General features: G+C 33.4%; 1 protein-coding gene across 10 annotated transcripts in view; it reads left to right on the forward strand.

The window, feature by feature from the left end:
* NBEA (neurobeachin) overlaps positions 1 to 16,901 on the forward strand; it is a 457,716-nt gene that overhangs the window by 201,337 nt on the left and 239,478 nt on the right. For all 10 annotated transcript variants that reach the window (XM_074535327.1, XM_074535328.1, XM_074535333.1 and 7 more), the window contains one exon: positions 9,389 to 9,450. In XM_074535327.1, the coding sequence (XP_074391428.1) occupies positions 9,389 to 9,450 (62 nt within the window). The remainder of the gene's footprint in view (positions 1 to 9,388; positions 9,451 to 16,901) is intronic.

Consider the following 16,901-nt stretch of genomic DNA (forward strand, 5'->3'; position numbering starts at 1 on the left):
GAAAAACTACTACAATTGAATTTTAAAAAATACCTTTTTATAGATAATTTTTTGATTGGAGAAAAAATGTTAATTATAGTATAAACATTAATGAACCCTGTAGCTTGATTTACCTAGATATTAACAGATTCCCTACATACCTGGGATTATTTTTGCAAGAACTAATGTACTGTATCTTTACTGTGTGCAGTGCAACTTTATGTTAAATTTTACCTCCTTCAAAAAAAGATCCTCAGATCTGCTAAACATCTATTCTCTTATATTGTCTGATGGTGTGTGGAATTTTATGATTCAGTCTTTTTATACTTCTTGTCTGTGGAGATTTTCTTGCAATGAGAAAACCTCATGCTGAAAGAACTTGTCAGACAACAGAGACAGTTGTGATATGTCAAATTAAGATGGCAAAGTGATGTCAAAGCCGGTCTAGAGAGAGACCATAACAATGTTACTGTCAAGTAAATAAAGAAAACTGAAATACAAGAAATACAAGTCATTTCAAGGGATCTATGACTGCAGAGGGTTTTTTGTGTTTTGAGAGACACTGTTTCAGAATGATTAGCTCTTGTCAGTAGGGCTTCAGGACAGAAGTGAGATCTGATGGCAGCCAACTAAGGTCAGCAAAGTTCAGCTTGGAGATTTTTCTTTTCCTTTTCTTGTTATCAAATTCTCAGGAAACATTTATATTTACACAAAATTGGTTTTGCTACTCAGGAGATCACATCTACTTAAAATAAGGTTCATCTTGGTCACCTTAGAAATTTAAGAAGCTGCATGAGCTCTGAGCTTTTCTTATACTCCCTATTTGTAGCTGTGCTGGTTCACTCAGTGTGGCCCCAATATTGCTAAAGAGAAGAAGTATAAGAAAGTAAGGAGGATCAGTAGGAGTAAGTGGTTTTATTGCTGGGCAGCTTAACCTTTTCTCACCATCCTTTTTTTGTCATTAACCAGGGACATATTTCAGTTTTGCCATGTCCCCCTAATAATAGGAAAGACTGTAACAAGGACCTAGTAGAAAATAATAGAAAGAAGAAAGCAAAAAGTAATTCCTATGTTTACTGTAAGAGGAGAGAAACAAAAAGGAATAAGCTCATAAAATAGGGCATCAAATAGGAATAGATTATAGACTGAAGTTGAGAAAAAGTTGATAAACTTAAGGAGTAAAAATAAAGCTTCATACCTAAGGAAAATACAACATTAAAGTAACACTTTTCCAGGGAAATCTTGATATTCTAGAGGCTGTTATTTGGGATCATACCTATGATGTATCTTTTCTAGGATGTCCCTTTTGACAACCTTAGAAAGACTTGGAAAAGGTTCTTGAGATGAGCAGAAAGCACCATTGTTGTAGTAAAGGTATAAAATATAAACATTTACTTAAGTTAGTGAGTGAAATTAATGTCTTTATTTCTGCTTGAAATAGTTTGAAAATAATTTACTACTGAAGTAATAGTTCCAAAATGTATTTCCTCAAATTCAGATTTGAGAGGAGGTGAAAAACTGAGGAAAAAAGAAAAGAGAGGTAGATGTTTCTTCATTTCAATAAGACAACCTTTTTTTCCATGTATTAAATATGTGGCAACTTCTTTGGTCTCACTGGTTTTCCTTTAGTAATTTTTCAACAAATTTAATTACAAAGCTGGCAACTCTCTTGGGAAAGGAATGCCAGGAAAATACAAAAAAATACATGACAAAACTTCAAAAATATTTTAAATTGTCACATTTTAAATTAAATTTTAAATGTCTTTATCAATAAATGCTTTACTTACTTCTGCCATTGAAATGAAATGTCCCTGGCAGCAGCTAAGTTAGAAATTTATTGACAATTGTGAGCCACTTATTTGAATAATATCTTAGTATAAAGAGGGAAATTAGAAGATATTCGGGATAATATTTGAATTCTCACAGTGGACAATTTGGTTTTGGAGGAAAAATCTGGAATGCTTTTCATTGAGATTTTTTCTAGATAAATAAGTGTTTGGGATTTTCTGGAACCTGTGTTTTCCAGGCTTCTCCTGAAAAAAAAAGTTTATAACTTACTCAAGTCTACCTGAAAATGAAGTACATTTTAACAGAAAAGTAATAATTCCACTTTACAGACCTTTTCAAGATTGGAGATATTTTAGTTTGATCAACTGCAGCACAGTGTGATCATTGATTTGGGTATTTTTACCTGTAGTCTAGAAGAGGAGGAAATACATTAAATTTACAAAAAAATTCTAGTAAATATGTGTCATACCATTAAAAAAAATCTGCTTCACTTAATAGGGAATTGTTTTCTTATAATTAATATTTGTGTTGAATTCTTTTATATAAAAATAATAATTTTGTCTGCTTTTTTTGTTAATGCTGATTAGAACAATTTCTCAATTGATGCATGATAGATTGATGTGAAGTTTAGATCTGTTTTGTTATAGAAGTTGGATGACCAAATTATTTCACTATCCCACAATACTTGAAAATATTTGGAAGATATTTAGAAAGATTTCTGTCTGAAGAAACTGTTTTAAGAGGATGACATACAAATGCATATATTAAGTAAATTCCAATAGAGCATTGGACAAATAAAAATTTACCACAGGCATTAAATGAAAAACTGAATCATTTTTGAAAATCTTCTGCAGTATATTATATTGAACAGTGGTAGTGGATTTTATTTTATAGATTAAGTGGTCTCCTTTTTCACTTGATGAATGAGAATTTGTGCATCCCATTACACTAAAGGAAAATTGTCAGAAAATCCACAGGTTAGCATAAGGCTGGACTCTTCAGAGTAGTGTGGCACTAGTATCAGTTTTGTCAATATCATTGGAGCTCATGGGATTACTGGACAAAAGTCTGTAATTTTAAAACTAAATCATCTATGTGCTGTAATAAATCCTCTCTCTGTGGGTACACTCTCAGGGGTTTTAGCCATTCTGTGATTCCATATGGATGTTTTCCAGTCCATATTTAGATTCCTTTTTAGTAACTGCAATTGTGAAGTTTAGGTTTTCTCCCTTTAATAAAATTATTCAAGAAACTATTACATACCAGTCTTACTCTTTTAAATATTGCCCCAATATTAAGGTCTGTTTTGTTTTACTGATCTGACTAAAACAGCTGACCCATTTGAGTTGTGTTGGGACAGGTTAAAATCTGGGGGATTTTGTTGACCTATCACTGTTTATTTGAGGTGTTTCTCCTAAGATGTCCATTCTAAAGATTTATGATAAAATTTTAAAGGCATTCCATTTGATAATCTGGATGATACCTTTCCTAGATTTCCAGTACCACATAAAAAGACAATTGTTTGTAATGTGCAGTATCTTTCACCATAACCAAAAAATCCTTTAAGAATTGTAACTGTTTTGATCAACTAAAAAACATGGAGTCTAATGCACATTCACTGTATTTTTCTGTATCGCTCTTCAGTTCTGTAAAGAGATTTGCCTGTACAAAGAATGGTCTGGAGTACTAATACAGCCATCCTTCATGGTCCCTAGAGTTGGCAGTAATGTCAGTCGAGGCTGCTGGAGGAATTGTTAAATCCATAGCCCTGACTTTGTTATTTTTGTGAGTTATGTCTTTGGAATAGTGTTTTCTTTCATCTATTAAAAGCAAAGTTATAATTATTTTGCAACATGGCTGTGATTTCCATCTGCAGACTTTCTTCAAATCCTGAATATTTCCCAGCCTTTGCTTTTCATAAGGACCATTAGTGTAATTTAAATGCCTACAAAATATGTGACATATGTATGGTTCTAAAATCAATTTTAAGTGTAATCTTGCAAAGCTTTGCATTCTGTTTAATAATCTTCCCACTGCCCCCCCAATAATTGCTTGGTTTGGAATAAGAACATCTGTTGTTTCAGTTTAAGTTTTGCATACTTAGCATTTACTTCCAAATTTTTCACCAATCTTCTATTTTCTCTCCATACTCTCTCTTTTCAGTTCTTTAGGGAACTCCCCAGGAATTTGATAATTCATGAAAAACATTAATTTGAATCTAATTTTCTCTGAGTGACAGCGTATGGAAGAGAGGGAATAATATAGATTTAAATTATCTAAATAACTTTTTTGGTCAAAAAAGGAGTCCTGTTACTTCTTTCTTATAAATCGCATTTAGAAATATATTTCAAGAAATCATGTGCCAGAATTTGCTGAAGAAAGAGGTTTAGAATGAGCAAATAAAATATAAGGAAAACTCACATTTCCAACCAAAACATCACCATAACTTTTGTCCTAGTATTTTCACAGCCAAAACATGCTTTAGTTTCTGTGCCCAGGGATAAATGATGTCCTTGAAACTTTGTTGTGCCATTCCTAACAAATGCTGAACAAAGTAGAAGGGAAAAAAATGAAAACCCAATCTGTGAGTGGTAATTGCCAGTAGAAAATTCCTATTCTGTCTCATGGCATAGAAATCACTGAGGACTATGGGAAGAGATATCACAGTAGGAATTACCCATAATTGTTAAGAACATTGTGAAAGAATTTGAAACCGTACGGTTTTGTTTAAGGTACGCGGAAGACTAAATCAGTAGGAAATAGAAAAAACTTACCTTACCAAAAAAAAATCTACAAAGAATCACAGTGTTTTCTCTATTTTTTTTTCTGTGTAGTTTTAGGTCTTTTTGCTCATTTCTAGGTACAATTTACTCATTTTTCACATTAATCAAATAATGGATTTAATAGCATGTGTGGTTTTTTCATAAGTATCTTGTACTATACAAAGCTTCTATAGTTTTGATGACATGCTGTAGAGGAGTAATAACGACCAATTTTTCTCTGAACTGAGTTAAATGGATTCAACTTTCTCAAACATTTTAACAGTCATACCTCAGATTTTTCAGATAAGCAGAAGCTATAATTGAGTGAAAGATTTCTAAAAGCTCTAAAGTTTTGTTAATTGCATCTTTTTCTCTAAGTTGAACATGAGCTATAAAAACATTTAGGTTTTGTTTTTGCTAGTATTACAATTGATTCCAGTTCCAATGAGGGTTTAAGTTGACACAAAGTAAAATCACTGAAAGAAAATGCAGGCAAACCTTGATAAGTACCAGATGAAATTGTGGTGGTATTCAGTTAGACTCATACACACATTGTATTAATAATAATAAAAAGAAGTTCAAAACCATGATCTTATTTCATGAGGATTTTTTTTTAAAAATTGATTTTATCAGCCTACATTATATTTCTTCAAAATGTAAATTCACACTGACTAGTTCAGCATGGTGACTTGGAAGTTTTGAACCCATGACTTCATTGATGCCACAGGCATGACTAAAACAGTATAGTTGAAATTAATCTTTTTTTAGACATTAATAAGTCATAGTGAAAAGGAATAATTAGCATATCTTTGGGCCAACAGAAGAGCACTGAAAAAGAAGTCAAGTAAACCAGAGCATTTCAAGATAATTGCCAGGCATACATCATTTATTCCAGATTAGCCAAGGTCATGCACTTGATGCTTCTAGTTTTTGCATCCATATATGTGGTCATTGTTGCCATCAAATTGCTGAATTTTGATGGCTATATTTAATGGGCTGAGAATAGACCATGAAGAAAACTGCTGAAGAACAGCAAATGTAAAAAGCGCGCACTCCATTCAGTTCAACAGTGACCTTTTTAACCTTGCTGTATGCAGGAAATACCCACTTGTATTTTAGTAATTACATTAGCTTCCTTAATGGCATTTGATACAGATGGTATAGGAAGAACTTATCTGCTGCTGAAGAATGCAGGCAACAGTTTTAGTTTGAGTGGCAAATACTTTTTCTCATTAGAGTTGAGGAGGGGGAAGAGAACTGAAAATAGATTTGTGTGCTCTTTTCAATCAGAGATGCCATTATTTTTCCAAGCTTGTTATCTTTTATTTTCCTCATTATGTTAAAACTAATAAAATTTTGCACACATTGAAAACTCCTGTCAAACCCTGCAAAATGGTAAAGAGGAAGAAAAAATGCAGTTGTTAGCACTTTGGAGCTTAGAAAATCAATTGGAAAATTGATATTTATTCTGATTCATACTACAAATCCTATTTTTAGTTTTATGAAGAGACCTCAACCAATTTATGTCTTCTGTACTGAAGACATGACTGAAGACTGTACTGAAAAATGGGAGGAAAACTTTTCTACCCCTCTTTTAATTTTTTTATATGTCGGGATATAGACTGTGCACTGAGGGAAATTTTTTTTGTTCCTGTGCTGTGCCAAAAGAAATGAGTCAATTCACACAATTTCGACTCCTAGAAGAGAGGAGGGTACAAATCTAGAAACTGAAAAAGTAATAAGATTACCTTTTTTTCTGGTCTATGAAGGAAAAGTTAAATAGGATAGGGATTGGGGTTCTTAAACTTGCTCCTGCAGCTTTTGATGATGTGGGATCTTCATAATGCAACCAGAGATGGCATTCTGACAGTTTTTCCCAATAGGCAGAAATAGATCTGTCCTCCATTAGGTCTGATCTTTTTTTATCACTCTCTACTATTGACTGCAGGACAGCTCTGACAGTAGATTTTGAAGATTAATTGTGTTTTGTGTAACAGAAAAAAAAATCATTATTTATTTCAAATCTTAACTGCTCAATCAGGAAGAGGCAAAAATGGGAAGAAGCACAATATAGCCCTTGGCAGCTAGGATGGAGGAAATGGAGCATAGAATGGAGGGCACACACTTTCCCTCGTGTTTTGAGTGAAAGGAGTCCCTGAAGTAGGATTAGGGGGCTGATATGAAAGAAATTTATAAAACAAAATGGTGGCCCTGCTATGAATGTTTTGCATTTCTGTATTCTGTTTTACTTCAAGGAATGTATGATATGAGTACTTAAAGGTGAACAGAAAGTATTTCTGTTTCTATTTCCTTCTCTCTGACCGTTAAGGTATGCAGGATTCCCCATTTTTTCTCTGGGCCACTCCAAGTTCTGCTTATTCATAAGTAGAGAGCTGCACACTTAATTTCTGCAGTAGACTGAGACAAGCATCGTTGACACCATGACCTTCTTTAATGAGGCTTTCCTATCTCTCACTCTGTTTTCATAGGAAAAAAGTGCTACAGTCTCTGAGATAATTATTAGTTTCTTTTGGACCTGGAAACCAGCCTCTTCTAATACTAGTGGTTATGAGAGGTGTTGATGACTGTTACCAATGGGTTGTTTCATCAGCAGGCAATTAAAGAGCTGATAACTAAGGGGCCTGCTGATGTGCTAACCAGATGTCAGTTCTGTATCCTTTTCTTTTTCTGAATTTCACGAAATCAGTTTGAATCTCCTTTCCAGTGCTGGAATGCTAAACCCAAGCTTGCAGTTGATTAGATGTGATATATAAAAATTATCAAGTAATGTCCAGAGGAATAGTGAAAGGACATCAGTTTGAGGTCAGATGACCACTTAGACCTATATCATTATCATGTTATTAAAAAGTTAGAGTGTATAAATATTCTTATTGTAAATAGATAATCTTGGTCTAAGCAATTATGACTCTTTGAAACGGGATCATGTTTTTTCATGTCTGTAGCTTTGTGTTATTAGGACTAGATCATCATTGTTATCTGGATGATTATCATGAGTATTTATTCTAGCTTTGGGCCATTTCAGGTACACTCCAAAAATTTTTGGTATTGTTTGAAGCTGCACAGGTAGCATAGGAATGCCCAACTGTATTTGAAATTTAAGAACTTCTAATTTAATTAATTAAGCCAGAAAATATTCATTATGTATATATCTTCAAAGTATATATTTTATGTCAAAATTTCTTTCTGAAAACCCAGTGAAGATACAAAGATATTACTGCTGATGCGTAATCACTTTTATGTAGTTTAGTTGATTTCTTTTTCATAACTGTGTATGGTGCTTATTCTGGATACATTTGTTCTTTTGATGTAAAATCAGAAGTAAGAACATGTACAAATTTAGAAGATTGTAGCATGGGGATAGGTTTCCAAGAGCATTATTTTGCCTTAGTCATGTTTTAGTACACCTGAGGTCTGATTTTGAAAGACGTGTATGACAGAAAGAGGTTTTATTTTGATTTGTTTATTTGGTTGGTTTGTTTTAGTTTTACGGAATAAGAGACGAATTCAGAATAAACCAGACAACAATCTGTGATGAAATATTTGATGTGTCTGTCCTACCTGCATTGGCTTAACTGTAGAGTTCAGTCTTCTGTTTGGATTTTCTTTGTCAGCTTCCAAACAGTGGAAGTAGCCTGCAGGTGATAAGCATCTCATTAATCTTTCTGATCCTCTAGCACTTGAGCATGGGAATAGCTGATCAATTACAGCAATTGTCTCCCTAAATGAGCTTTGCACATCTGCCTCTTATTTCATTAACTGCCTCTATATCTGATAGAATGGAAGCCTAGTGGCTTCTTACAGCTTGTTCTGTGTTACTGTACAATAAGGATGGGGCTGTTAGCAAAATGGGCACAAAAGGGTATTTATCCACTACCCCAAACAAATATACATGCTATCGTGTAGGAGTGCTTTCGTCTCTAATCACTGTTTGTAAAAACCTTCTGAAAGCACATCAGCTTGCTTTCCAGCCACCTATTTAGCCCTTACTTTTAAGCTTATTTGTAAATTTATCATTTTTGTAACATAGTCAATGTGTTTCCATGCCCTAAAGCATCATATCAATATCTATATGGTTTTAGATAACAGAAGCTAGCACATGCAAGATTAACAGTAGAAATGAAATTTCCTGCAAATATCCTTACAATTCATCTTCAAAATACTTAGATATGGCATCCTTCTCTCAGACAATAAATTTACATTTCCAAAGCTACAAACCAGTATTTGCAATAGCGACAATGTTACTAGATATTTATTATTTATGTGAAGTACAGAACAATGAGTACCAGTTAGATTACAGAATCCAAGGTTTGTTCTAAGAAACATGCCCTAAAAATTATGGGGTTTGATTTTAATAAAAATATGATTTCTCATGAATGCCTCTTTCATTAATACTCAAGCTTTCAATTACAGAATAATCAATTACCAGATGAAAATTAAAATAATGTTTAAGCAGAGGCTTTATTCTTTATCTGTTATTAACCGATCACGTTATTCTTATGGATATACATTAGTTATTATTCAAAAGCTGTTTACTTATGTTTATCATACATTAAATTGCTTCAAATTATACCAATATTTATTTATTTAAATAACTATGCTAAATGCCAAAAATAATTAGAAGACATTCTGTCCTGAACTGGTCTAGATTATTCTAGGTGATTTTTATGAACATTTAACTATTCTTTAAACTGAAAGTTTCAGTTAATTGTGCTTGAAACTTCTTTTATTCTGAGTTATAAAAAATATACATTTATATATTTTATGCATTTATGGAACGATGGAGCTATAATATCAAAATACCACCATCTTTTCAACTAATTTTTGACTGTTTATTGCAGGTCTTGTTTGTATGAAGTCAAGTACTTCAGTGGTTGAACTGGTTATGCTGCTTTGTTCACAGGTAAGATATTCTCTGGTTTTGATTGGATTAATTTCATTGTGTAATCACTGTCAGCCAAGGAATTGTATCTGGCAGTTTGTTTCATTCTTCCATTTCATTACCAAAAAAAAAAAAAAAAAAAATCAGTTTCTTCTGGTAATACGTAAATTGTAGACTTTTTTTTTTTTTAGAGATTAATGCTACAGTTTTTCTGTATTCACAGAGTATACAAGGTATATTTGCATTTATGTTCTAAAAGTGTATGGATGTACATTACGCATTTTCTCTGTGTATGAGCTCTCCTGCAAGCCCGCTCTTATTTAGAATATGTAAGTAGGATCCTGTGGTCATAATTTTATGTTGGAATTTCTCTTTGAATTAGTGCTTTTTTTTAAAACATTGCTTTGTGCTGACTTTATTACTTTTGATATACATGACATAACATTGTATATTTTACATAGCTGTCACTATATAAAAAGCAGAGGAACATGGATTAAGTAGTCCTCAAGAAGTGGTAGAAGCAGAACATTTCTATATAAAAATTCTGTCATTGATTATTGGGGTTTTAACACAGCAGTAATGAGTTCCTCAGAAATCCAAATAATTAATGTTTTGAAAATGCTTTCAAAAATAAAATATTGAAAGCTAAACCAGTTTCTCATGCTATTTGGATTATTTATATCTCACTTTTTATATTATTTGTCTTGCTGGAATTGTTAACGGCTAATATTGTGTATATACCCTTTTAATTTAAAGTGCGAGTAAGAAGTTATCAGCAAGCATTTTAGAACTTTTTTCACTTTGTAGAATGTAAGAAAATTAGGATTTCCCGACAGATCCAAATAACTCTGTAAGTTTTTATACTTCTCTAAAAACTTGTAACAATATTTCATTTCATTCAACGTTCCTCATAAAACTATAATACCAGTTGAACTCAAAATAAGTTTGTGTATAAAATGCCCAGGTTAACTTATTATATAATTATCAAAGAAAATTATAGCTTTTCTTGAGCATTCACTACTGCATATTGACAGCATATACCAAAAATAAACTGTAAACAAAGGCATTTCTAGGGACAATTGAAATGAAAATCTACTTTTGAGAAATTTATCTGCAAATAATAAACATTTACAAGTAGATTTAGGGGCGAGTATTCCAACTTACCTTGTCTGTCTGTAAGTTGCATTTCTTCAAGCTTGTGTCATAAGGAAATCATTAAATCTTGTTTTCCTTTGTATTTTTTTTCCTCTTCCTTTCTTTTCTTCCTCTTTTAGAGGGATATCAGTTAGGGAAACGTACAAGAAAAATACATCCCTGGCAGGAATCCTCAGTGGGATTTCAACTTCAAACCTTCTCTAGCAGGGCACTCAAAAAATTTGTTACCTAATGGTGAAGTCTTGGGTTCCAAGAAAATTCCAAAAGATCCATTAAGGCTTTTGAGCTCAATGTTCTTGTCATACAACTTTTTTCTTTTATTTTTAGCAGCTCTTGAAACATTTTTTCAGGGGAAAGAATAACTTACAGTCCTTTCTTCCCTAGCCTTTGGTTTTGCTGCAGTTCTCAGGAATAAAGTGGAATGTAGCATTAGGGTGTAGTGTCTTTGATGGCCTCATCATCTAATCATAGGTTTAACATTACTCATTTGCTGGCTCCAGGAATTCCTGCCATTAAGGGCCCTGGAGATGAAACTTTGCCTCAAATATTGATTGAAAGGAAGAGAGAGAAATTTAAGCTCTTTCTGCAATGCTCTTTCTTTAGACATCTCAGTAAAGCTACGTAACACATGCAGCAAAAATCAATTTGTTATTTTTATGACTCCTATATATGCTGGGTTTTATTTCAAAGTATTTTAAAAATAAGGTTCACTTTACACCTGGACTAATGGGAAGCGCCTAATAATTTTGAAGCTTCAAATATTTATTTATTTTCTTCAGTGTTTGCTTGGAAGAACTCTTTTTCCATCTACCTAATTACTTGAGTGAATTGCAAGCTTTTAGTTTTTATACCACATCTGATACTTCAGGGTTGTTTCCTTGTCTTCTAAATAATGAGGACTTTGTCTCTGGGTGTCCATTTATTATTAAGTACTTCAGGAGTTAATGCTGTAGTGTTTGTTGGGGGAGTCATGGTAATTGTTTCTACAGGAACTGTCAACAGGGGGCCATAGTGGTGCAAATTGCAGCCTCCTCCCCTCACCTTGCTAACCTCTGGAATAGTCTTCTGAACAGTAGCATTTCTGCAGAATATAGTGGTTTATCCTATAGGTGCAAATAAAACACTCTGCACTTCTATTCTTCTACAGGGAAGTATTGTTTTATTTTTTTAATTTACATTTTAAAACTGTGTGTCAGAAGAAAACATGAGATAAATGCTATGAAAATACTAATACATAAAATGGTTAGAAGAAAATGATGGCCAAATATCATAATCCAGCCTAATGTTAGCAGAATTTAGGATCATAGGAGATGTTGTCCACAGCAAATGAGGATAACTTATTTATATAGAGAAGAAGCAGCGCTACCTGGGTTTTTCCTTATGACAAATTAAGCAATGTGAACTAGAAAGACTGCATAAAGTATATAGTTTGTGGGTTTTTAATAATCCCATTGTAAATAGGGCTTTTCTTTCTAACATGGGTAAATCCTTCATATTCAAGTTGAATGACATTTTACAGATTATGTGGGGAAGTTTGAAAAGTGTCACTCAAAAGATAGATGGCGATAATAAAAACCTTTGAAAAGTACAATTTTGTTTGCACAGAACAGAGTAACTTTAGACATTGAAAAGGAAAGGGAAATGCAAAGTTTGTTTTCCTTTCATTTGCTACAGCAAATTAGATGCTTTTATGCTTTTTATGTTGGAAATTCCATGTTAACGACTGCAGATTAGCAAGGATGTCAGAATTTTTTTTCTTATCTGAGCTCCTGAATAAAATCAACATTGCCAGCGGCTCACATCCAAGGTATGGTCTAAATTTACATGAAATATCACATTACAAATGTCTGAAGGTACATGTCATGGATAATTCAGTTCATATGGGCAGCCTTTTAGGCTCTGAGGAATATGCAATCAAGCCTTTCCCCCAAAGGAATTTGGAGTTTCTGTGAAAAATACGTTTTAAGTTTTAAAGGAACTCCTGTATGGATGGTACTTCATTTGTAGGTTTGGGGAAGAACAAAATGCACTAGTCTGTGTTTTCAGAATCTTTCTTTTACAGTAAGATAATACTTGTATTATATGTTTTTCCTAGTAACACCTACTGCACTAGATTAAAATTTAGGTTAATTTGGAGCTTTATTCTCTTTATTTATATAAACCATAATCACACATCCAAGCACTTGAAAAAAAATTTCTAAATAATTGATGATAAACATATAATGATTTTCACTGACTTTTTATTTGGATTTAGTCTATTTCTACATAAAATGGATGAAGATGTATTATGTTTGACAATATCTGTGCTTGATTAGCTGGTCTTTGTTCCCTCAGCCTAGCTGAGCATGTCACAGCTGTGTCACTGTTGGAGTGGCAGATTTCTTCAATAAACCATGCAGCATTAGAAAAATGCATCAATTTTTGCAGTGTAGCTCCTTCTTACATCAGATTTAGATTTCAATTACTTTTTTTCATATTCTTTTTTCTTTTTTTTTTTCCCTAACCAAAACACTACAATAGTTTCTAATTGCTTCCAGATCCTTTGCAGATTCTTCTCTTTGGGGAGACAGCTTGTGAAAAAATTGAGTAGTTGAGTCCCAGAGGAGTTTTATCTCATGCCACTTGTATTTTTCTGTATCTTACCTATTTACAAGGGAAAATAATTTTCCTAAAAAGAAAATACTGCTTTATTTTTAAAGACATCTTGTTACTCAATCTGTTTGAAAATATAATTATTATGAGGATAAATGCTGCATTGTCCTAAGTGGCAGAAAAAATTTGGAGCTATATCAAGAAATTAATCACACTCCAAGGAGAGGTGTAAAAACAAATGAACAAAAAATACCCCAAAGATGAGCCTGGCTGGTGTAAATTCAAAGGGAATCCTCAGAGAGGAAATGTGATGGTTGTTTTATCTCTGAGAATAAAGACCCATCAACCAGGCACTGCAGGGGTTTCAGAATACACCAGCACATCTAGATGTACATTCTGCCTCAAAGTATGGGATAGCTCTTCAGTAACTGGCAATTGATCCACACAGAAACCAAGGAAAAATAAAATTTAAAAAACCAAAATAAAAACAAAAAAAAAAATCCCTTTTTTCTGGTCCCTGCAGCTGACCAGAAGATGCCTTGAAATGTACAATTCATATAGTAGAAGCACAGTGCACAATTTGTGACACTAAACATACTGTATTCAAGGCTTTCTATAAGAGTTTAAGGAGGAATTGCCCAGCTCTGCTGTGCAAAACCTTTTACTTTTCATTATAGATTTTCCTTTTTTGTAATATTTCTTGTCTGTTTACTCTTGTTGCCAGTATTAGATTCAACTTTAATTGTAGTTCTTGGTCTGCCTCCAGAGGTATTCCTAGAGTTCTCATAGTCTATAATTTTTGTTAAATTAGTGATTGCCCTTTCAGAATAACTGTGGTAGCAGAACAGTTACACAAGTGTTTGCTATTGTCTTTTTGATACCAACCACAATAGGAAAGGCTGAAGATAAGTTGAATAATAACTCCTTCCCTTAAATCTAAGGGAAAAAAACCCTATAACTTAATCTACTTAGGAAATTAAGTGTGATATAACTTCAATGATGAAATTAGGGTTGGTTAAGCAAATTCCAATGAGGATATAATTTTTTAATCTCTCTTTTCTTGATCACAAAACAAGCTGGGTGTTTTACCTTTGCTTGTGTTTTTGCATTTGTTGTGTGGCATTATCCACTGTCTGTTTTCAAACTATTGCAAATAGGAGACAACTCTGCATATAATATGACTAAAAAGTCTGAATTAAAATTTGATTTTATAGAGGGGAATGATGCATAGAAATGTGTAAAAATACAGAAACTTATTGTTTCAATAATCCTTTTTCCCAGGATATCTTTAAAACATTTATCCTAGCAAAGGTCTCTATCTCCTACACTACTTCCATCCTGCAGCTTCTTCTCTGCTAACCCCACTTTCGTAACAGTGCTGATATTTACAAGACTAACTCCCAAACACATGTGAAAATTTCTCAGACATTTGTTCCCTGGTTTAGTGGCTCTTTAGCTAAGAACCTTGTTCAAAAGCCACCAGAGCTACTTAACAAACAAGATTCAGGATTGAAAAATTGGGGGCACAGAGGAGAAAAGAGAAAACACAACTTGTGTTTTCATGGCAGCAAGCTGTAAATTCAGATCTCTGCATCTAATGGAAACACACTCTTAGGCTACAGTTTTAGGGTCAGTTTAGGATTCTCTCTGGCCAAGATCACGCTTGCAGATGTATTGTAACTTCTCCATGTCTAGCTCCATATTGCTGCTGATCCCTTTCATCAGAATATGTAATGGTGGAAACAGCTACATCAAACAAAAAATTAACTCTGAGTAAAAAAGTTATTTTTAACTGATTATGTTTCAAAGGTAGCCACAATACCAACAGCTTATAGAAGGTTGTAGATCAATGGCTGCACTCTAGGAAACACAGGCTGCTTCTGTAAGAGTCAAGATACAAGAAAGGAATTTTGGCATTTGATGGGAGAAGTTAGAGCAAGAGCAAGAAGTTAAAATAGATGAAAAAAACACACAGATTTTCATATGCTGGACAAGGCACTAGAAAGGTGTATTAAATATTCAGCAATGTTGCTCCAAAATGAGGCTTTGTATCTCCACATTTTACCATAGGCTCAAATTTAATTTCAATAATCACAATCTTTTCAGGTGAAGCGAGTAGTTTCTATAATATTCTCATCCTATTCGGACTATATAAAGGTCTATCAAGAGGGAGGGGGTATTTCTTCTGTTTCCTTATGCAGTATCAAATATGGTACAGCTTAAACAAATAATTAGGTTCTAATGTTGATTTTGGGTTCTTCATAATCCACCATATGGCCTATACACAAATAGGTTGTTATACACACAGTGTAATTCCTTAATGAACCCCAGTACAAGCTACAGGAGAAGCCAAAAACTTTTTCCATTATATGTTTGTTGGGTTTTTTCTCTAAAATTAAGTGGTTTTCTGAGGAGATGGTGTTCTGTGATTACTTTTTTAGACTTCCCCCCCTTCCCCCACCCTTGGCATTTCTTACCTTATTTAAGGAATTCTGGTGAATGATCTGGAAAACTATTTTCCAAAATATCATAGTTATCAGAATTTTCTTGCATTGTCCATGTGTGGAATGTTTTCCAGCCCAATCTGTCTTCATCTCTTGATCATCTGCTTCTGATAATCTAACTTTCAAATGGAAACCATTAGTATATTCTTTCCTACTTGTTGAGCGATTTTACTTTCTTCATCATTCTGTGAGGTGTCCTTACAGATTCCCATACATTTAGAAAATGAATTCTGTGTTTTGCTTTTAGTAATAAGGAGGATGTTTTCTTTTTTATATTATATCAGAGTTATCAAGGGACTTCAGGCCCTTTCTTTTGCCTGTCCTTGTCAGAGTAATTTTGTTAAAAAATATTAAAGAATACACACAAGTGAGATGCTGATCTGAACAGCTTCTGGATTCATGGCAAGAATAAGGAAATTGTAAGAATCAGCCTCTCTGTGTTAAATGTGGCAAGTTGTCTTCCCCTGACGTTTCTATAAAGCTGCCCACACAATTGAGAAGGATCTGAGACCTGGAGGAAATACCTAGACAGTCAGAGTGAGTTGGTACTTCTTGAAGGGTTGGGAAAGGATACTAAGCTCATTACTGGAACCCCTCATAAATAATAAACATACCACAGCTTTCAGGGAGTTCACTATAATGGAGACAATATGAGGAGTACTTTTCTGTACATCCAAAGATTTATTTATTTATTTATTTTCATTTATTTTGGGAAGAATTAGTTCAAATTAATTATCCATCTCTAACAGTGGTTGAGTAAAAAGTGGACTGGTGTTTAGCATAAATTGCCATACATAGCATACATGTTGTTAATAAAAATTTTAGCATCCCTTAACTGAAAAAAAAATTTCTAGTCAGGAGGTAAGCTCTAGAAGTTATGGAGATATGTGTATCCTGTAGTACCTCTCTTCTGTCTGTATTAGAAAATATGCAGAATTTCTGCAAGATGCTAAGGGTTACTTTTCTGAATAAATTTGGCCATTTTTCTGGTGTTGTTTGAATAATGTAAATGTTTTTGCAATTGTAGTTTTTGGGTTGTTTTTTTTTTTTTTCTTCCAAGATACCAATGAAATGTTTCTCTGGGAATGTTGACACCATTGTCAAGATAAATTGGCCAATTACCACAGGTAATCAGAAGGGCAATGGGGTCTGTGTGCTACCAAAAAAGCAAAAAATTAATGTATTATTTAAAGTCAAGAGAATAGAGGGAAAATGACGCTG

Source organism: Zonotrichia albicollis, chromosome 2 (assembly GCF_047830755.1).
Source record: "Zonotrichia albicollis isolate bZonAlb1 chromosome 2, bZonAlb1.hap1, whole genome shotgun sequence".
NCBI classification, from domain to species: domain Eukaryota; kingdom Metazoa; phylum Chordata; class Aves; order Passeriformes; family Passerellidae; genus Zonotrichia; species Zonotrichia albicollis.